This window comes from Peromyscus californicus, unplaced genomic scaffold, assembly GCF_007827085.1.
Source record: "Peromyscus californicus insignis strain IS unplaced genomic scaffold, ASM782708v3 Scaffold_5__1_contigs__length_169319896, whole genome shotgun sequence".
Taxonomy (NCBI): domain Eukaryota; kingdom Metazoa; phylum Chordata; class Mammalia; order Rodentia; family Cricetidae; genus Peromyscus; species Peromyscus californicus.
In genome coordinates, this window is record NW_026294573.1 from 68788426 (window position 1) to 68810810 (window position 22385).

General features: G+C 42.9%; 1 protein-coding gene across 10 annotated transcripts in view; it reads left to right on the forward strand.

Moving 5' to 3' along the window:
- Positions 1 to 22385, forward strand: part of Nfib (nuclear factor I B) — a 418189-nt gene that overhangs the window by 195893 nt on the left and 199911 nt on the right. For 6 of the 10 annotated variants that reach the window (XM_052718299.1, XM_052718300.1, XM_052718304.1 and 3 more), the window contains exon 2: positions 8272 to 8803. In XM_052718299.1, coding sequence (XP_052574259.1) covers positions 8272 to 8803 — 532 coding nt within the window. Of the gene's footprint in view, positions 1 to 1211; positions 2342 to 7785; positions 7883 to 8271; positions 8804 to 22385 lie in introns of those variants that run through there. The other 4 variants (XM_052718301.1, XM_052718302.1, XM_052718307.1 and 1 more) reach the window with 3 other exon arrangements.

A 22385-nucleotide genomic window follows, 5' to 3' on the forward strand; every position in this document is an offset into this window, starting at 1 on the left:
ACTTGGGGAAGGAAAAAGTCACTGGTTCTTTCAGGTCCTCTGGGGGAGGGCACGGTGGTCAGGAGCTCGAGGACCGGAGAAAGTTGAGGGGGAAAGTCCAGGGCACAGGGTGGGAGCGGGAGGCCACGGGGGGGCCTGGAAACGCTCGGCGGCCCCAAGCTAGGTCGACGCGGAGCCCCGGGCGCTCACTTTTCTTTCTCCATTGTCTGGGCAGCCTTTGATTCCTCCACTTCCCCACCCACCCCTAGCGGAAACCCGGAATTTGGGGGGCGGTGTGTGTGGGAGAGAGAGAGCCCGCGCGAATGGGGGGTGCGGGCTCGGCCGCCGCCTGGGTCCCAGGAATCAAGTTCATTCACTCGGCGGGGGGCGGGGCGCCGGCGGGAGCAGCCTCGGAGGGCCGCAGCCGCACACACGCACCCGGCGCGCTCCCGCCCCGCAGCCCCGGGCGCGCCTCGGCCCCGCCCTGCCCGCACCCCCGCGGGAAGGGAGCCGCTTTCCGCCGGCGCCCCGGGCCCTGGGGGTGGGGATTGGGACGCGGCCAGCGCGGCAGGAGGAGGAGGAGGAGGAGGAGGAGGAGAGGGGCCGGGCGCGCAGAGGAGGGGCGAGAGGTGGCGGCTGCGCGGCCTTCCCGCTCCGAGCGCGGCCACGTGCACCGAGCGCCGGGGGGAGGGCGGGCGGCCGCGGCGAGGCTCGGGGGGACCCGGAGGGACCCCGCCGCCCCTCCCCGCTCACCCGCGCGGGCTCCGAGCTGGGCTTCCCGCCGCGCCCCTGTCTCAGTGCCGGTGCGCCCCAACTCCAGGAGGCCAAGTTCACTCCGGGGGGGCCCCCGCCTCCGCCCTCTCCCTGCAGCCGCCTGGGGTGCTAGAGTCGGCGCCCTAGCCCCAGCTCAGGGCAGCCTGGGTGTGAGGGAATTTTCCATTCGTTTCTTTCTCGGGCCCAGACCGGCGCAGGGCTTCTCCCATTAGGATGTTCTCGTGGCTTGAGCGTCTGCAGCGAGCACTGAAATACCTCTCTCTGGGCGGGTTTTCGGGGGTGCATGAAGGGTGGCAGAGCTATTTTTGAGAAAAAAAAAAAAGTCCCAGTACTGTGGCACCGGTCCGATACCTTTAACAAATGAGGGGGAGAGACGCGAGGGCTGGGGGAGGCGCGCGGGAGGAGGAAGGTGGGGGGCGGGGGGTGTGGAGAGGCTGGTGCAAAAGGAACGCGCGTTTGCAGGAGGAGGAGTAAAGCGGTGATTGTGTAATTAAATAATAAAACAATCCTTAAGTCTGATTTGGAGAGAGCTCGAGCGGGGTCCAGAGGGTGGAACCGGTGAATCTTTCAACTTGCAAGTTTTTCAAGAAAAGAAAGCGAGAGAGGGAGGGGGAAAAGCGCCCAGAACAGAAAAGAGGAGTTTGCAGCTGAGCGGGATCGATCGTTTGGGAATTTTTCAGGAGGTCCTTCTGATTCTTTCCGTGGGCTGTGGGCAGCGGCACCGGCAGCGGCGTCCACGCTCGGCGGGTCAGACGTGGGGCGCGGCGGGCGGGCGGGCGGCTGTGCAGCGGGGCCCGAGCGCAGCAAAGTCTTTTCCGCCCGGGAGCTCCGCGCTCGCGCCCCCTCCCTCACCCCGGCCTCTCCCTGCTCCCCCCCCTCCCCACCCCCACCCGGCCCTCTCCGGCGCGCGCCCCGCCACCCGCGCGCACTCGCTTGCGCTCCCCCTCGCGCACACACATGGTCGGCTCGCGGCAAAGTTTCGCCTGCGATCGCCACTCCCGGATCCTGCTGCAGTGTTCGAGGCGGTAACCTTGAACTTTCCCAGCGCGGTGACACATTCTCCTCGCTTTCCCCACCGCCCGGCCTCCTGCGCCCCCCTCCCCGCCTTTTTTTAAAAAAAGCATTTCATCATCCACTACCACCCCAATCCAACCCATACCGAACCCTCGAGCAGAGCACCCCAAGCCCCCAACAACAACAACAACAACAACAACAACAACAACAACTGCAAAACAGAAAACAAATCCCCCAAACCGGGCGACCAGCAGCCTGCACCGGCGGCGGCCTCGGAGAGCTCGGCCGGCGCGCGCGGACCGCAAGAGGGTTAAAACTGTAGATTGGATTTCACCCCGGGAAATCTAGCACGCCGAGTGAACTTGAATCTTTGGCTATTTAAGGAGGACTGGGTTTGTTGCGAAGTTGCGGTGATCCGGCGCAGAGCCCCGTCCTGATTGATCGCATCGCTGGGCTCAGATGACTGTAAAATGAATAGATGAAATCCTTGCTTCTCGAAGATTTTCTTGGGCATCTCCGGGAAAGTGCGTTTTAAGGCGAAGTCATGATGTATTCTCCCATCTGTCTCACTCAGGTACTTGTCTTGGTCGCTTTCTCGAGCTTTCTCTCTGGCCCCAGACGCCTTTGTTGTGTCTTCTTGCTCTTGTGCTGCAGACCCTCAACTGCTTTGCCTAACCTCGGCACACCCTGGTCTCCCTCGTGAAGTGGCAAGGAGTTGCGGTGGGCTGTGCGGGCTGCGTGGGACCACGGTTGCCGCGCGCACCCAGCCCGGCGCCCAGGCTGGGAGAGCCCGGGAGAGCCGGCACTGGGCGGGCGAGGCTGCTGGGGTGGGCAGGGCCGAGACCAGCGGCCCGGAGCCCCTCTGCGGCCCCCGGGAGCTGGTGGCAGCGGCGGCGGCACCCCCACTCTTTGGCCGGTATGCGTGGAGCGACTCCGGCTTGGGCAAAGGGCTGAGAGCCAGGCTGAGCGCCTCTGGACTCTGCTGCCCACAGTGGGCTGGTGACGCCGCCAGTCCAAGGTGGTGGTCCCGGCGACCCATTTCTTTGCGTATTTGGGGACCTAAAGTCCGGGTCTGTAGTTACCCGCACTTGGGGGTTTCAGAGACCGCACTTCGGAGGCGATTTTTAAGCTGACAAGAGTTTAGTTGGTTGTAGTTAATGTCTAGGACTTTTAGGGCATGTTTGTTTTATGGTGAGACTTGTTCATTTGATGATACTTGGACATAACTCGAAAGGCATAAAGTAATATCAGAAAAGTGAGGTCATTTTTTTTTTAATTTCAAAAATTGCCTTAAAGTCTAAGGAACAATGTTAGGAGGTAAAACACTGGCTTTATACTTAAAAACCAAAACCAGTTTCTATCGCTTCCAATCAGATGTTCAAATGAAAAAGTGGTTAGATTGAGCGACTTACCTGGGCGCGCTTTCATCCTTTCATGGATAGCCAAGGAACTTACCAACTGATGAATTAAATAGCCTAATCCAGAACTGTTATTTGCAGCAGTTAATTAAACCCTTAAACTTATGGGACAGTTTACTGAAACTTTCAAGAGTATGAATCTGGATTGGTAATCGAAAATTTTCATTGACATTGTCATAGAAACGAAATAGAAATGTTTAGTTTTGGTTATGATAGTTTTTTTAAAATCTAATATTATGATGCATTTTTATAATTAACAAATAATTAAGATTTCAATTGTATGACAATTAGAAACCATTGTGATTCAGAAGGACTGCGGCATTCATAAATTGTGAATGAAGATGAAAACAATGATAAGGGGCATTCAGTGATTGGACACAGCCCTGTAGCTTTTTGGCTGACACATTTTTTATTGTTTATATTTTGTTTGGCATCTGAGTATGATTAACTTAGATATGGCTATTTTAAGCAAGTAAACGTGCACTTTAATTTAACAAAACTGGAAAAATGGAGTGTTGAGTTATTTGTATTTTAAAAGCTATGAATGATAATAACTCATGAATATGATGGAATTGTCTCAGGTATACCAAATTGCCTGTAGTTGTAGAAGTTACTTTTATTTATTCATGAGGAGGCTTTTTTCCCCTCTCTTTCTGATAAACCCTGACCATTTCTATTATTTCTACATCGTGATCAAAGGAAGCAGATTAAAGCAAGCTTTCCTTTCACAAAGTATGGCCTGGCTTGTACTCACCTGGGAAGGACTGGGTAATCATGTGTGTCTCTGTATTTGTATTGTTTTTTGGGAAACTGTTAGCAATTGCATTGCATTTTTAATCTCCGCTAAATAAGCACGGAAAAGTCACCAACTCCATCTTAATTCGTGTATGTTAAAACTACTGTTGCAGAATCCTGACACACGGAATGTTAGGGGCATAGACTGCGCACTCATCCAACTATCACATTGCTATTCAAGGCCACATACTTACCAACATTAATTCAGGATGATGACTATATATTCTTTGTTATTTTAGCAATGTAAATCTGGGTTGATGTGTTAGCACGGTTTTTTGGGAAGTTAAGGCCTGTTCCAGAGAAGGAGTTAGGGTTTTAGACTTCTCAACTACTAATCACTTTATGACTTTGTAGGTAATTTAAGGTATTGCAAAAGTGAGAGTGCACAAAAGTGTTACTTTTGTATCAGATGAATAGTTTAGTTTTATGTTACAGGAGCCGGATAGCTGCCCTACAACCTGTTTTGAGACATACAGATACAAAGTAAACTACATTGTTAATTTGTTAGAAACTTTAAGAAGTATCTCAGTTGTTACATTAACGCATTTAGGTTTTTCAAAAAAATCTTAATTTAAGTGACTCTACCATTAAACTTGATATTTAGCTACCTGATTTGGTGTAGTATCACCACAAGTCATCATTTGTCGGCCAGTATGAGTAAAAGGAAAATAAAGAAACATCTATATGCTTTAATATTTTGTTAATTTGCATATAAGCCTTTAATGTAAACTTTGGTTGGCATGATGATGTTTTTCTTTCATTGTCGTTCAAGTTCTTTCAATATTTTTTTCAGGGTTTATTGTTATGAGGTGATGGGGCTCTAAGAGCAGGCAGTATTTACTCTTCCATGGATATGTTGGACCAATTTCTAACCCTTTCATGAAATCATTGTTTCTGTGAAGAAAAATAAATAAATCTAGTCAAATTAGATTTTTATGTTTATATTTGAAAATTTAACTTGTCTATTTATTTTATCAATTTAGTTCAACTCCAGAAAGTTTTATAAGGAAAAGCATTTCACTACACGTCAGTGTATTTTAAGGAAAATTCTTGAGAGTGAGCTTGCCTATATATCTTAGTATAGAGACTTTAAATCACCTCCATGCTTTGATTTAAAAAATAATTTTGATAATTGCTTAGTGTAATTGTGGCAGTCTATTAGTTGGATATTTGAATGCCTTAATCCTATTTATTTTTTCCATGTGAGGACAGCTACATTCCACGTTCATGTCATTTAAAATTATTAAGAATATATTACAGTGCAGCTTTAGGAAGCAGTCACACATGGAAGATGACATTTAATCATGGAATGCAAAAGTATATGTGACATATTGCTTGTCTCCACTTATCATTTTGGGACTCTATGTCTTCTTATGTTCTACTTAAAGTTGAATATGCATAATATGGATTCTCCAAAAGATATTAAGGCAAATTGGTGGGCTGAGAAAGTTTGCCATTTCTGTTTCTCAATAAAGAAAAGTTATGTTTTAAAACAATATTTGCTGTCAGTGACAGCAAACTCAGGACAATGTTTTTTTTTTCTTTTTTCTTTTTCTTTATTGGTGAACTGGCCAAGAGTTTCCAAATTCAACTTTCAAATTAGCATCTTGGTGGTGTGATGCAATTATCTAAAATTTAAAAATTGTTATATGATAGATGATGTTTATTGTCAAGTATTAAATCTTAAAATTATTTAATCAAAAGTTATATTTGATATCCTTATAAGAAAATGAAATGTCACTGAACATAGTATTTAAGTATCGAAGTACTTCAGTGTTCCTGGGTTGCTTACTAGCCATTAAATAGTGGTGCATTTTTAAAAGTGTGGTAAGGGTCAAAGGAATGGGACAGAGAACACTCACCCTTCCTCTGCATCCTCAGGGTTTTCTTTTACAGAAGCGTAGATGCATTTAAAAAATCATATCAGTAAATCACAGTAAAAGTCATATCCTAGGAAGTGAGTTCATAAAGCACATTGAAGTTCGCATTTCCTTGAGCAGGCAGACTTTCCTTTTGCATGTATTTTGAGGGGAGGGGATAAACAAAGTTTTTACAGTTACAGGGGGAGCTGAAAGCATGGCATCAGACAGTGTATGGAGATAGGGAGGTCTTATCATGGGCTGTGGTTGCTGTGAGCAGGGCTGCCTTCCCACACAAAGAACAGATTGTGGTTTAACTCTTTCCATGGGCTCCTTTAATGTGCTCACATAGTAACTGAATTGTTCAAATCTCTGCTGGAAAGTACTGATCGGTTTAATTTCCTCCATGGCATTTGGCTCTGCTTCATGCTGCGATGTAATCAGCTGCATTCTGCATTATAAAATTCAGATTCATTCTTCGTCGGCGATATGTCAGAACACTTGATAACCATGCTATTGATCAGGGGAGTCATATACCTGTTCTGGGTCTGAGCTGCAGACAGTGAGCATGTCGCAGTCTTCTGCACTCCACCTTTGAATTTCATCTTAAAAAGGCTTCCTCGGAGATATGGAATTTGGGAGCAGCTTCTTTGTTGTAGTGTCATTAGTTTACTTTGGTCACCTTTATCTTATGAAATTAGTCACTCTGCTGGACTGTTTACTACTCCATGTACTTCAGAGTAACTAACATGAATGAGTACATTCTGGCTTGGGATGTAACCTATTAGAGAAACTTCTTTTGTGGTTAGGATGACAGAACAGTCAGAGTGACCAGAAAAATGGTCGTGGTGGAGTTCTTCTTTGCGTCAGTGCATGGCTTATTGCATTCATAGAGCGTGCATGCGTGGGGTGCTGTTCTTTTTCTCTGAACAGTGGTAGGCCTGAGCTTATATGGCCAGCTTTACCTAAGTCAGGAAGTAGTGAAACACTGACTCCACTTGGAAGTCACCGGAAAGATTTGTAGGTAGGGATGATCTGCAATGCCTGATGGCCCCCTCCCTTTAAAATAGGCAGGAAAAAAAATGCAGGCCTTCAAGGTAAACCACTTAATTCCCAGGGCAGTTGGGAACTGTATGACTGAAGCACTGGTGGGCTCCCAGGCACATGCATGTGTGTGCCCTAGTCCCGTCCCATGCTCCATCTGTGTGGCATATGAATTGTAGAGATTCCACAAAAGCAGTAAACGACCAGCGTGCACTCCTGGTGTCACCGTGCCACAGCATGCCGAGAAACAAAGAGTGGAAAGTTGGTGCCAAGTTGCCATTTTTTCATTGTTCAACCTCCGATTGATTTTTAAGGGGTTTGAATAATTGCCATACTCATGTGATCGGTGAACAAATTAACTGACTCTGTGGGGCTTCAGAGATGGTAGGAAAGTGGTGGCAAGAACATCATGTCATTTTGTTTTCAACTTTAAAAACTATTTAAAAATGAAAGTGTGTGTGTGTGTGTGTGTGTGTGTGTGTGTGTGTGTGTGTGTGTGAAAGAGAGAGAGAGAGAAAGACAGGGGGAATGTGTGTGTGTGTGTGTTTGTTCGCGCGCGCGCTCTTGTGCGTGTGCTGGAAGCTAATGTTGGTGGTGCAGGGAGAGAATGTGCTGTTCAAAGTATGGAAACCTTGTGTTCAGGACACTGATAGACAAGCTCTGTCCTTTGCCCACTTTCCCTTACTGTAGACCGGTTTCTCTAGTTACCACTCTTGGAATGGTGCTGTTTCAGTGTAGGAATGTTGGACGTCTGATAAGAAAATGGATCAAGTTTAATGGCGCATGCTCTTTGTGCCACCAGCAGCCTCTTGCTGAGAGCATGCTCCAAAAGCGGGAACTGTGTGGCATTACAGTGAGCATCTACATGCTTTGTGTTTCTATGGCACAGAGAAGAGAAATGAACAGTGGCATCGCTCCTGCCTTTTGAGAAGCTCTGCTCGGCTTAAAACAAAAAACCAAAAACCAAAAAACAAAATTCACTGTGTTCCTTGTAAAATGGTACTGCATAGTGCTAGCTGGTCAATCAAATCTTTAAATATTAAATCTGGTGCCAAGCACCTTATTTTAAAGGATGTAGATGCATGAACTTGAGGTGGGAATGAGGGGGATGGGACCAAAGCGAAAACACAAAATAAAACCACGTTTTCTCTGTAGGAGGGAGAACCAGTTTGTGAATTTTGGTTGAGAGGGGGCATACTTTATTTTCTTCTTCTCCTGATGTCTCATTCATTTTAACTTAGAAAATAATGTTGTTTTTTAAAGTAAGTTTTTGTGCTGAATTGGGAGTGGATTGTGTCTTTCGTTTTTTTGTTTTGTGTTGTTTTTGTTTTTTCTTTAGCATTGGAAATTGAACTGACTGCACACCTCTTCTTTCCCACCTCCTGCAGGATGAATTCCACCCATTTATTGAGGCGCTTCTCCCACACGTCCGTGCAATCGCCTACACTTGGTTCAACCTGCAGGCTCGAAAACGCAAGTACTTTAAAAAGCATGAGAAACGAATGTCAAAGGATGAAGAAAGAGCAGTCAAAGATGAGCTGCTCAGTGAAAAGCCGGAAATCAAGCAGAAGTGGGCATCCAGGCTCCTGGCCAAACTGCGCAAAGATATCCGCCAGGAGTACCGGGAGGACTTTGTGCTTACCGTGACTGGCAAGAAGCACCCGTGCTGTGTCTTATCCAATCCAGACCAGAAGGGTAAGATTAGGAGGATCGACTGCCTGCGACAGGCAGACAAAGTCTGGCGTCTGGATCTAGTCATGGTGATCCTGTTCAAAGGCATCCCTTTGGAGAGTACCGATGGCGAACGGCTCATGAAGTCCCCACACTGCACAAACCCAGCACTTTGTGTCCAGCCACACCACATCACAGTATCAGTTAAGGAACTTGACTTGTTTTTGGCATACTACGTGCAGGAGCAAGGTAGGAGCAGATTGTTCTTTCTTCTAACACGGCAAACACTGCCCACCCACCTCCAGATACGGGATGTCTAGCTTGGGCTAGAGTGTCCTGGAGGCCTCCAGATGTCCTCTGCCCTCTCTGGGTCCCTTGATGTGCCCAGCTGTACTCCATGTCCATGGTCATGTAGGAGCCATGAAAATGGACATGGAGTTTTCCTCCCTGGATAGGCTTCTGCATTTGAAGAAAGACCAAAGGACAAACGGACACAGAGTAGTCTAAGAAATACAGTTTGTTGCGCTCCACTCTCTGTACTAGGCTTCATCTCCCCTCGTCTTCTGAAAGTGCAACTTTATTGATGGCAGTCGAAGCGCTGTTTAATAATCTTTGTGCTAGTCTCTTACCTAACGAGGTAGATGAACTTTGTTCAGGAACCTAGTGGTGCTTGTACCAAAACTCACATTAGCGTTGACTATTACAAAATGTCCAAGCTGGCTGCTATCAAAATATATATCTGACAGAGGCCTAGATTTATGTAATTTTAATATTTCTATCAACCGTTCCTTTGGATTTGCAGTATTCACTGTAGATTTAATGCAACGCAGCTCTTATTTAAATAATTTGTAGTACTTTCCCAGAGTGACTTGGGAACACTTTCTATTATTAGTTTACTTGAATGCAAATTCATAATGCTTCCCAAGGAAGAAGTCACAGCTTTCTTTAGAGAGCATCACAGAGCAAACCAGAAAGGGGACTGGTTACACTGGTTTGAAATAAATCTCAAAAGAATGCAGAGGCTGCATGCTGGCCCGTGTTTAAAGTCCGTGATAAAGAGTGCTGTAAATGTTGCCTGGACAGTGCAAAATAGGCAGTGCTGTTGCCAAGGATCTGGGGGTTGATGAGATACGTTTCTTTGTTGTTTCTGTTTTTCTTAAGTCGGTGAGACTTTTGACTTTGTTTTCTTCCAATCGGTATGTCAGGATACAGCCCACATAGGAAAAGTCCCCTTAAGAAAACACCATCCCGAAAGTGGGTTCAAGTTTGGGCTGCCACAGATGGGGGGTCATTTCCGAACTTGGCCTGGTGGGAGGGAAGATGGCTTGCAGATAGCCAGGTGGCAGACAGTTATCCAATGCTCATTATATAAATGTGGGGTTTAATAAATTGCTGTGTACTTTATTGTCATCCAGAAAAGTGAAATAAGAAAATTGCTCTTATGACTCAGAACTCCAGTACTTACTGTGTGCCCTTTGTCTTTATTGCCCCTTGACTTATTTCTGGAGATACACTTGAGTGTCATTTCAACATTTTTTACTTGATTTTTAAATAGCAGTGTTGGAGTGTATTTCCTAACAAACAAAACACCATGTTTGCTGTTTCCCTGTACTAAGAACCCAAATTTAAGTACTGATAGGTAGGGAGAACATATTTTCATCCTTGATGTCCAAAAATAAAAGCTCATCAACACACGACAATTTGGTTGACAGCTGCCTAAGAGTTGACATTTTAAGGTGGGCTGTATGTATGTGTTAGATTGACTGTGTGTTGTAACCATTGTGAAAGCCACTGGTTAGAAGGAAAAGTTTTGCAAAGTGGGTCATGTCACTCTTTAGTCGGGAGGGAAGGTCTGTACCATGTTCCCACTTTAACTCTTGACGGGTAGTCCCTAAGTGGACGTACATGCAGGTTTATCCTGGGGCAGAAAGCCAAATCTCTTCGTTTTGTTGAACTGACAACAGAGATTGTCCTTTGGATCTGGGAAGATAGATTAAAAAATGAAAAAAAAAAGACATGAAACTATATATATATATATATATATATATATATATATATTAGCATGACACACTAGTGGTCATGATTATCATAAAGTTTTGAGCCAAGTCTGTATTTTCAGGTAAAACATTAATTTTGTTGTTTGGTGACTTCCGCAATATAAAAACCTTTCGGTAATTTCCCCGTGCATCTTGTCATCTGTCCCCTCTGCCACCTGCCCTTGCATCATCTCCTCTTAACACCTGGTGGCCCTTCTTAAAAAGTCACATCAGGGTGCTTTTGTGTTTTCTCTTTTTCAGAATTTGTATCTTTTTATTTGTGAACTGCAGATTGATTGTCATTTTACCCAGTAGTTGATTCAAGAAAGTGGGTTTTAAAATCTAAGGCTGTGGATACCCAAAGTGCTTCATCTCACATCCTAACTTTTTATTTTTCCTCTAAGTACATGAAATCATACTTCATTTTAAAAATTAGATAAAGTGGGAAGAAAAGCATGAAAGAAAAATCAAAAGAGAAAAATATTTATGAGAGAATGAGCAACACCATTATTTCCCCCCTTTTCCCTCTCTCCTTCTAAAGGACTGGGAGAGGAAGAACAGAGAGAATGCCAAAGATGGTTGCCACTGGCACCAGGATTGGCACCAGACCCTCTTTGTTTAGCTCAGGATGCCTGTGATTTGTTAGTTGGCATCCGCATTGCAGTGTGGAGTGATGTTACAATATATTGACAATTTCCAGATCTAGAAATGTCAATAGTCCTCTTGGCTATTTGCAGATCACATACTTCGTCTCTAATGGAAGACGAAATAAAGATGGATGGCTAATAAACTTCCTTTGTTGACCAACTTCCCATTGCTTTTCTTTCTCCCTCTTTCTCTCTTGGTTCAACCCACATTTTCCCCCTTCTCCATCCCCAGCAACCTCATCTTTTCTGAAATGTGGAAAGAGTTACTGGAGCTTTGACACGAACTGTAGTGCTACATCTGCATCTGATATAGTTTTTGGGGAGAATTTATATATTTTGAAATCATTTTTGATACGTAGTTTATTAGGCTTTTGTATCACAGGGCAGTATTTTGTTCAAAGCTCAGTGTCTTTGTTACTCAGCCTCTTCCGTGCCTATAGCCTGATGGACCGCAATTCAGTCCATTTTATTCTTTCTTTATATTAGCAAAGGGTAATATTAAATGTAGTTATTTATAAAATTATATGTCCCCCACTTTACCTAAAATTTGGTAAGTGATTTGGGAGTAACTATATTCAAGTCCATAAAATCATCTGATGCGATTGATTCAGAGGGCTGCGCTTCGGCTGTTCCGTTGCTACAAGAACCGCCATTTTGTTTGTGAAGTGCCAGGCGAGGGGGGAAAAAAAAGGCAGACACTGTGTTTGATGCCAATAATGGTTGCCAGTGGCACCGAGGTTGGCATCAGACCCTCTTTGTCTAGCTGCTGAATGCCTCTGATTCGTTGGTTGGCATCCGCATTGCAGTGGGCACACTGGAAAGTTTTTGACAATCCCTGAATGAAAGCTGCTTGCTCGTCTGCTGCAGCAAAGCTGAGCTAATAGAAAACCCTCCCTTTTTTTTTTTTCTTTTTAAGGCTTAAAAAAAGATTGTGACAGATTAAGGAAAAATAGTTCTAAAATGGGCTCCATATTCCCAAAGATATTAAAGATGTCCAAAGATTCTTGGGCAGGTGGTACCTAGTCCCCATATTGTCTTTGTTATTGCATTCATCAAAACAAAACAAAGCAAAACAAAATGGAAACAAGCAAGCCTTGTGCTGGACACCTTCTCAGGACACACCATTCTCAAAGTACAGGGTATGCTATGACAAGTGTGTAGGGACATGCTCAGCGTAGTGGCGTATCCCTGCACCCATTATGACTGGCTGTTGCTTTTGTTTACATCCCTATTTATTCCTTAGACCATTTCTAAGTTCTCTCAGTTTCTACACTGCCTCCTTTTTTAGTAGTTTGTTGAGAGGCCCTTCCTTCCCTCTCCAGTTAGGAATGTATACAATGAACATGTGAAAAACAGAAAACCTTAATGAGGGAACTACATGTTAAAACCAGCCACTCTTGACCTCCTCAGTTCTGCATCAGGATGTTGCCAAATTCTTAGTGCACAATTCCGCACCCTGGGGGAGTGAGTGTGGAGACGGACAGTAACCGAAAGGCTAAAATAATTTTGGTTCAAGTTTCCTAGATAGCACTAATATTGCTTCTCGGTTAACCACCATTATCTCATTAATTAATAAGAAGGATTAGCAGTTCTACCCAAAGGGTAACACAGAAGGAAGTGTGGCCTAAGGGAGGCCTTGAGCTGCCAGACTGTGTCCTGTCTGGAGCCAGGAGATGCAGGGATGCTGGTGGGGGGTGTGTAAGGGGGTGTGGGGTGTGTAAAACAAGGACTGGGCTTTTTGTGAGGCAGGGAGGGGTTTAAAAAAAAGCGAGGTCACAACACAAACCTGAAAGATATGAAGAGATAGTGTCCGATGTTATGAATTTAACAGATGGGAGTTTAAAGCAAGTCAGCCTGAGTGAGTTTTGGACCGTACTTTCCACTCTTAATAGACGTGGTTTTGGAGTATGGCAGAGCTCAGCAGTCTTGCTTCTATCCCGAACAAGTAGCTTCCTCTAGCCTTGTTGAACCCTTAACATTAATTGTGATCCATTGCTGGATGGCAACTTTTGCTGCTCGATTGTTAAACGATATCATAATTGAAGTGTATTTTGAAGTTGTGAAAGATGTGACTTGTTTAGAGGGGAAGTTGTAATCATTATTGTCTTTGAAACAGAACCCTTCCTGCCTGTCACATGGCATTAGTGAGGACGCACATGCAAGGAGCGATTTCCTCCTTCAGCTACTGCAGCTTAGAATCCTTCTGGGTAACAATTATTTCTTTATGAAAAGCTTAAATAGATAATTGTTTGCAAGTTGACAGCACATTTTAACATTTTAATAATTTTCACTTCATTTGCAGGTATTTCCCATTGTGGGGGAAAATAAGCTTTCATAACTTGTTTAAATGAAGCTGCTCTGTGGGGTAATTTGGTGGGCTTTCATTGTGACATCAGAGGGCATGAAGTTTGTGTGGATACCTGTTGGACTTAGGAAATCACTGTTAAACTTTCCCATCCTGGTACCCTGTCCTTGGCTGAACTTCTGAACTCTGGTTTGTTTGCATTCTTCCTCACACACAATTCACAAGATAAAGAAGGGCTCTCATTGGTATGTCTTGCCCCTAGACTTAATGAGACCTTTGTTAGAACATATATTTTAAGATTAGATACTTAGCAGTTTTCCCACTGATAAGGACAAAACAGGGTCTAAGGGGCCAGAAGTTCACCCTCTCTGCCTTGCTGCCCCTGCCACAAAGATAGCTTTGCTAGACAACTCAAGAGTTAAACTCTGAGGCCCTGGCTGCCAGCTGGAAAGGTTAGCGTCTGTGTCCTGATATGGTGAGGCCAGTTTCTGCATTGCTGTTAATATGGTCTCACTTTTCAAAGGCAGAGGGAAAGGAGAATGCAGGAGAGACAGAGATGAGGGGGTTGCCATTTGGGATAATCATGATGTTCAAATATTCAAACCACCCTGCAGGGGATTATTTTCTGAAGGAAGCCAAGGTTGGTGAGGCATCCTTTGGAGGCTCTGGCCTTGGGCTTGCTTTCCAGCCTGCCCTTGCTCCCTTTAGACAGCAGTATGCATTTTGAAATGAAAAGTATGTATATAGAATTTGTATGTTTAGAGTAACACACCTTGTACTCTGTGTCTCCTGTGAGTGAGAATCAAAATTGCGTTCACTGTGCGGAAATGGTGGTAATCCAGGGACACTGAGCCCTGAGTGACAGGGAGGGTGGTTGGGTGTTGTGGGGGTCAGTACCTTGCTCAGCACAGTGATGCTTGTGTGCCTGGAGACCTCCAATGTGCATAAGCACATTCAAATGCGGAAGTATAGATTTATGAAAGATTTAGTAGGATTTAAGAATGCACATAGTTGTTTCCCCCCTAAATTTGGAATTTGAATGAAAATTGCCAAAAGGAAATGGAAGTCTGAATCTCCATTGACTTTTCTTCTTTTTAATCTGGTACTCCAGTTTGAATAAACCATCCAAGATACTCAACTTAGCAGGGTCTCTCTCCTCATGAGCCTTGATTCTGCTAAGTTAACATGAAGTCCGTTGTTTGTTTGATGACATTCCCCTTGCTGTCTCTGCTGAACAGTTAGGATCCAGAACCTCAAGAGGAAGACCTGCATGGCCAGGCTGAGTCTGAATCCTCTGCAGTTCCTAAAAACCGAGATGCCTTTAGTTTTCATCTCTGCCATCACAATGGCCTACAGGATAGCTAAGCTTATCTTCAAAGGAGCAATTACTGCTCTGTTTGGAGGAGGCTTATGAAGAGTGGAAATAGCACACAGCTCACACTAAAACTGACCGTCAATAATAGCTCAAACCGATGGCACCGAGCACGGTTTGTCTTCTGCTGGGAGAGTGGCTTCTGATAAGTTTCTTCTGGGTTGTGAAAGAGTAGCATTTGGCAGTGCAGCGGTGATGGAAGTCGAGCTCATGACCCCGCAGGAGTTTGTCAATGCACATGCCGAGGCGGAGCAGGCAGCACAGCCTTCAAAGCCAGAGCCCCAGCTCTCCATCCTTACAGGGAGGGATCACTGGAGAAATCTCAAGGCCCCGTGGTTACGGACAGAAAACCCGAGTTGGTACAGCAGCATGTCTCAGTGCCAGGCACCGGCAGGAGAGGCGCTGCTTTTTGACTGGGCTCACTTTTCTGTGGCCGTGTGGTACACTGTCTCATTTTAAAGTAACTTCTTAGGTCCTTGAACTCTAATTATGTGGTGTGGTTAATTTAACAGAATTTAGTTGTTAGGATTTGGCACAGAGAATAAATCATCAAAATGTAGGGATCTTGTGAAAACTAAGTGTGTGTAGCAAGTCTTTAGGATTAGCTTGTATTAACTGAAAGTTCCAGGATGTGAGAGTAATAACACTTGAATGGTTGGGCTTTTGGGTTGTTACATTATTCAGAAAATTGGGATAAATGGCCACCAATTAACCAGTGAGGTGGAAAGACCTTGAGGCTGAATAGAGGGCCACACATTAAAAAATAAAATTCTTATAATTTGAGCAAAGCAGTATTCTAAGAAAAAAAAAAAGCCAGCCATTCATGTGCACCAATACATTGTTTATAATAAAGCACTTAGACACATATTCTCTCTGTTTATGATGATAGTTTAAACAGGACACTGTTGATGAATCACAGACAAATTAAAGAACTCTGAATAAAGACTATATAATTGGAAATATGGAGTGATGGATGAAGTAATTTTATGAGCTGAAAAGTTGCCTGGAGGTTGTGTATTTTCAGAATCCCATTTTAAGGCATTTCAGAGCATGCATTAAGTTACTGATACAGCACAATCAGAAAACAGAATTTGTTCAAACAAGTACAAAGTGAAATAGGAACTGCCTTTGAGAAAAATTCTTAAATGCTAAGTATGTACAATTTTAAAGTTATAGTTAGCTTCAACTATTTCTCAAAGTAGGAAATTGAATAAATAGTATGCACTGACTTTTAAAATACATGGAAAGATTTAATATTACATATATTAATGTCTTCTGTAAAACTGCAAAAATAGTACTTAACAGGTACCAAGTACTATTAAGTGACACATACATACTCTGTTACTGAAGAAAAACAAAGATTTTTTTTTAAAGCTTGATTTTGTACATTTATATTGGAGAAGATGAAGGCAAACATAATAGTTTTAATAGCAAATGTTGAAAGTAGGAACAAAAAAATGACCACGCATATAGATGTTAACAAAGGGATTTGGAGTAGGGTACATTTGGTAATTCATATAAGTAGGGGACTCTACTTGCCTGTGTACAAAAGTGTGAAAAATGTTCTCGCTTAGGACAACTTGTATTTTATTATTCTGACATCTGCAGTTTCTGGATGGATTAGCTTAAATTTGCTATGCTATGTTAAAAGCCTTGTTTTATGAGGTTGGTCTCAGCTTCTGGCCTTGGTGTCAGGAACCCTGCTACGGGATGCAACTTGCCTTGTTAGGTTTAATTGACCAAAGCTGATGTGTTAAAACAATTCATTTGGGCTGTAACTTATGCCCTAGCTAAGTTGCTACCTGAATCCCTTGACCTTGACTTGTCTGGGTCATGAAATGGCTGCAAGCTGTTTGACCTTTCTATTGTGCAGTAATGTCACTGTTTCCTCTTATTCTTTTATGGTCATAGCTGACAAAAAGGCCCCAGCCCATACTTTACACCCCAGTGGATTCAAGGCGTCCCTCGGCAGTAGCTGCATCTTCTGTTTGACATGGTCTGGCTGTAGAAGTGACTTTCCTTTGTTTGCTGACAGTGATGGGGACAGATTTGCAGCCTTGCTGGCTAGAGGAGGTGGAGGATTGTGTTCAGGAATTTGGAGGGATTTGGATCAATTCTTTGTGGATTTTCAACTTCTGTGTTTTGTGATGACATATCACGATTTCCTTTCCCTGTTCCACCGAGGCTTACTTCTTAGCCCTTTATATTTATGGTTTCCTTAATAATTATTTTTCAACATTTTAGCTGTTACAATAAAAGCATTTTATTGTCATTATGTAGGTTAAAGTGATAAGTTTAGTTATGCGAAACCACTGACTTGTATTTGGCACTGTACTCATTGTCCAGCACTGGGAACACTCATATCCTGAACATGTAAGAAAAAAAGAACACTTGAAACCGAGTATACTGTCTTCTAAAATATGTTATGGTTTCAGGGGAAACCTATTCTTATTAAGGTAAATAGTTAAATTTTATGACATCGTAGTGACCCATAGTAGTAAATGTGAAGATTTTATTTCTGTAGGGACTCTTGTCAGTATAGAAAGTTAACTGTTTATCTTAATGAATATAAAATTGTTTTTCTGTTCCTCATGAAAACCCTGTGTTCAAAAATGGAGAATTTTACCTTGGTTCTCGTTCAAAGCAGTGAAATAATTTAATTTTAAAAATATTGGAAATGTCTTCTAAAATGTTAAAACAGATATTTTTATCCCACCAATCTTTTCATTGCCAAATATGACGCTATACTTCGTGATTTTTCCTATATTTGCCAGATTAAATGTTTAAAATGCAAACTGTTACATTTTATTTTTAAATTATTAGAGGAAAGAAGGAAGTTTAAGTTAGAGTGTGCATTTTTTTCTTATGCTGCACACTGTTTACACGTGTGTGGATATACCAACAGATGAGAGACAGTGTGGTGATGGAATCCTGGGAAAAGCACTAAAATTCTAGGTTCTCATTACAATTTTTTTTTCCCCCTACAAATAGCAGGTGAGAAATTTTCTTTAAAAACATTCTTTCTTTTAGTGGTTGTATTAGACTGTCTTGCAGTAGGAATGTTCAGGGTATTAAGGAGTCTGAGTGCCTTTAAACTTTAACCCTGTGGCTAATGCATCTTAGGGTTCAGAGTGCAAGGGCAGTTGGGCACCATCAACAGACCTCACTGGATCAGCAGCCCCGGATTTCCTCTCCTTATGGAAACCAGTTAGAGGAGGAATGAGCCCACTTGGCTTTCTGTTCATTCATTGGCATCCCACCCACAGGTAATGCTAACCTAGAGTGGAGTGTGGGTATAGTCAGTGGACTAGTGGGTCACATGGCAGTAGAACAGAGTTGTGGAGGATGTGAAAAACCTCTGTGATGTTCTTCCAGACACGGTCCTCAGTTCTTTAAAGATTGTTAAAGTGATCTCGGCTGTTGAGTGGCAGAGGTTCAGTTTTTGGCCTGTGGCTAGTTAGTGGGTGCTGGGGTATACACATGTGTGTTTTGGGGAATCAAAGAAGAGAAGTTCGGGGGAAAGAGATATAGAGCTTAGATCTGGCAGGAATTGAGAAAGATGATTTATGGATTGAGGAGTGAATGATCTACAATTAAAAATCTGTCATTCTTTGAATTTTGGATTCCTTTTGCTGTTCCCACATCTTTCAGGGGGCCCTGCTTGGTTTTGCAAAGAAGTTTCTTAGTTTAGACCGCTGTAACAGAGTAGCACACTGGCTACTTTACAGACTCCAAAACACATCTTCCTCCTCTGTAGACTGTTAGTCCAGGGTCAGAGTTCAGTGAGGCCATTGTATGGGTTGCTGATTACCTCCTTCAGCATTTTCTCTGAAAATTCACTGGGATCTCTCTTCAAGGCTCTCATCTTATTTTTGAAGGGTCCACCCTCCTGACTTAATTTGGTACCAAATGTGTTTCTTAATACCATCATTTTCAGAGCTCGGGTTTAAACAGGAATTTTGGTGACATGCAAGCTTCTGGTTTGTTTTCTGCTACTATAATTAAACACGGTGACCAAAAACAATTGGGGAGGAAACTGTTCATTTTACCCTATGCTTCCAGCTAACGTTTCATCACTGAAGGGAGTCAAGGCAGTAACATGAGTCAGTAACTAAAGCAGAGATCATGGAGGAACGCTACTTACCGGCTTGTTTCCTCTCTAGCTTCTGTTCAGTTAGTTTTCTTATATAGCTCAGTCCCACCTGCCTAGGGATGGTGCTGCCCACAGTGGGCTGGGCTGTCTAATATCAGTAAACAGTGAAGACAATGCTCCACGGACATGCCACAGGCCAATGTGACAGAGGCTGTCCCTAGCTGAAGTTCCCCCTTCCCAGGTAACTCTGTCAAGGTGACACACGTATACAAGGTACACAGGTATACAAGCAGTATACTAACGTTCAGTCTCTAACACAAAGTGCAGGGCTACAGATACTGGCTTCTGCTCTCATCCTTTATCAGCTTTGTGGCTTTGGTTAAGTCCTTTACATTTCCTATGCTTTGACTTTCTCTTTTAGAAAATGGGAGTTATATGACTCTTTAAGGATTTGTGAAGTCATAGAAGTAAACATTCATTTAATAATAGCTGTTACAACTACATATGAAGGAATATAACATAGTCTAGATTATAGCATAGTCTGGAGACTTCCAGAGAAACTGTCTAGCATGGAGGGAAGGAATGTGTGAATGTCTAAGCAAGTGCTCAGCAGTGAGTTAGTAGCTGCCTCCAGTGATACATCCTAAAGAGAAGAGAAAGTAACAGTCCACTACTACTCTTGGGTATGGGTCCTCGTTAGCAAGAACTGTGAAGGTCGGCATATGTAGTTAGCGAATCCTGTGTAGTTTTGAAACCTGCTTAAATTAGAATTACTGTATCATTTCAGTAGTCCTTAGATTTTCTAGAGTTTTCTTGATCTACCTAGAAATATTTCAAAGAAAGGAGTAACATAATTTTATTTGTGGCTCTCTGAATAAAAAACTTGACTTGTGTTGGCTAAAGGATGCCCTGGTCAGTACTTGTAATGGATCTCTTGCTCTGCAGTGGAACACAAAAGTTTCCTGTGTAGCACAATGAAGTTACCAACATTTGGAAGAGCTTCCTTTACATTTGAGATCAAGTTGGACCAAAGTGAGGTTAATATGATGAGGCTGGATAGCTATTTAAAAGGAGCAAGCTGCTGGTTTTGAGACTCCCAGTCAGAAAGGTTGTATGACCCTTGGTTGGGTCAAAGCCTCAGAATGCTTAATTGGTTACATGAATTGGTTTTATTTCATTGCCATCTGACTCTTTTAAGTCAGCCTTTCCTATTCCTCCTTTTTGTGGCTTCCTGAAAATTAATTAAATGATCTCTAGAGGGAAGAAGTTAGTATTTATTGCTTAGAGTGATTTCACTTTTACTTAGAGCAGCTGGATGCCAAAGGAGAAATGGTTAAAACATTGGCTTCTCCCCACCATGAGGTCATTTGGGATCAGAGTTTGACTTCAGTGACTCTGGTTGGTTGGTTCCCCATGGGCCTGGAGCTAAATTTGTGTGCCAGATTCCTGGGCAACTGGCTGGTCCTGCTCTCCATGGCCAGTGGACTGTTTCTCTCCCTCACTTCGCACAGCGATTTGGAAAGCAGAGAGATTAAGAGTGAAATATTTAAATCATATGTCATGCTGATGCCATGTGCAGAAGAAACATATTCCCAGATGAAGGGTTTGGTGATAATGTTTATTATAGATCTACAGGATCTACTCAGGGGTCAGGATGAGAAGTTGTTCCACGTTTATCTATTAGTTAAAGGGTAACTAGGGTGTGCATGGAACATTGATCGGAACATTGATCAGCTTGTTTAGATTCTGGTCCCTAAATTCTAATAATCTGTGGTGTGCCTTTTTGAGAAGACACTGGTGTTCAGTTGCTGTTCTGTTCATAGGATACACAAAAACCTATAAAAGCAAGTTCCTAGAACACAGTGTATCCTCAAGTTTTCAGCATTCAAATTGGATTGCGGCTGCTAACATTTGTACCATTTGTTACTGTGTCTTTCCAACGCACTTGGAAGCTTTGCTTACACTTATGATGTAAGTTAATGTGATGCCACAATGAGAACATCCACATGGATCTTAAGCACTGGCTGTGTTTTGTAGCCTCTCAGAGATGCTGAGATGTCTCTTTATTCCTGCTACATCAAGCATCATGTTTCAGGGTATGACCTGTAGTTATCATGTGCAATTTCGGTTCCATTTATAGTCTCCAAATAAGGGAAAAGCAGCTTATAGTAATATGAGGATCACTGGTCTTACAATAATTAAATAGACTCGTTATACTGCAGTAATCCCGTTTGGAACAGTTGGAATGACTTCTCAGTCCTAACAAACACAGCATTAGGGCTCACGATTAATCTGCTTTTTGTATCCAACGTTTGTATAATATAAAACATGTGTATAGAGAAACATTTTTCAGATTTAAGATGAGTGCATGGGAGGACAAAATGAAATTGTATTAGATTTGAACAATATGAATACAGTTCCAAATACTGATAAAATCTGGAATTCATTTAGAATGAGAGTAGGTAGAAAAATATTTTTAGCAAGTTTTCTTCTTTGGTGAATACCATGTTTGTGTTCTTAGAGTTTTTTTTTTTTCTGAGACCCATATTTTGTATATGATGTATAAGACACACGCAATGTGAATAGAAACCTTTATGCAGTCCAATATCCAGTTGTTATCACCTTGTAAAACTTGTGGTCATGGTATCTGTCATTGGTAAAAACCTCCCATCACTCCTAGAGAGCAGACTCAGTTGGAAAGTCTGGTTCAATCTGCTTCTGAAGTTCATGGAAATGGACTATGCTAGTCAAAGACTCATCTTTCATTCATTGTCAAAGAGCATCATTACGATTTTGTGGAAAGGGCTCCTAAGTTAGGATTATGTTTATGTCTCCTGTGGTACAAGCCCCACGAGGCAGAGTTCTCTCGTCAGTATGGGCGTCTTTATTGTTATTGAGTGTCTCACACTTGGGATGTGAATTCATTCTTGGTGCTCCAGCTCCAGGAAGAGTATCTGGGGAAGAATGAAGTATCAGTCCGTTCTAGGACAGATTGCATCGTCTGTGGAAAGGCTGAGATCATCGAGTGGTGTGCAGCCATTTTAGACCATGTGCCTGGGACCAGCTACCACATTGTCAGGGAAAAACACGATGTAGCAACAGTATTAGATCATGCAAATGAGACTACTGAATAGTAATAGTTATGGGCAATATTTTGGAAAACACTGATTAGTGACAGTTTTATTACAGCAAATGTATGTATCAAGTCCCCAGATTTCATTGTAACGCACTGAAAACAGATGTCAAAGTGTCCCAAACAGAATTTCATGGTTAATCTACATATTGCATGGAAAGTACAAACAAACCATTTAGAATTCTGTTATTTAATCCTTTTAGAAGGAACGAAAATATACAATTTAGATTTTCTCCATTCTTTCT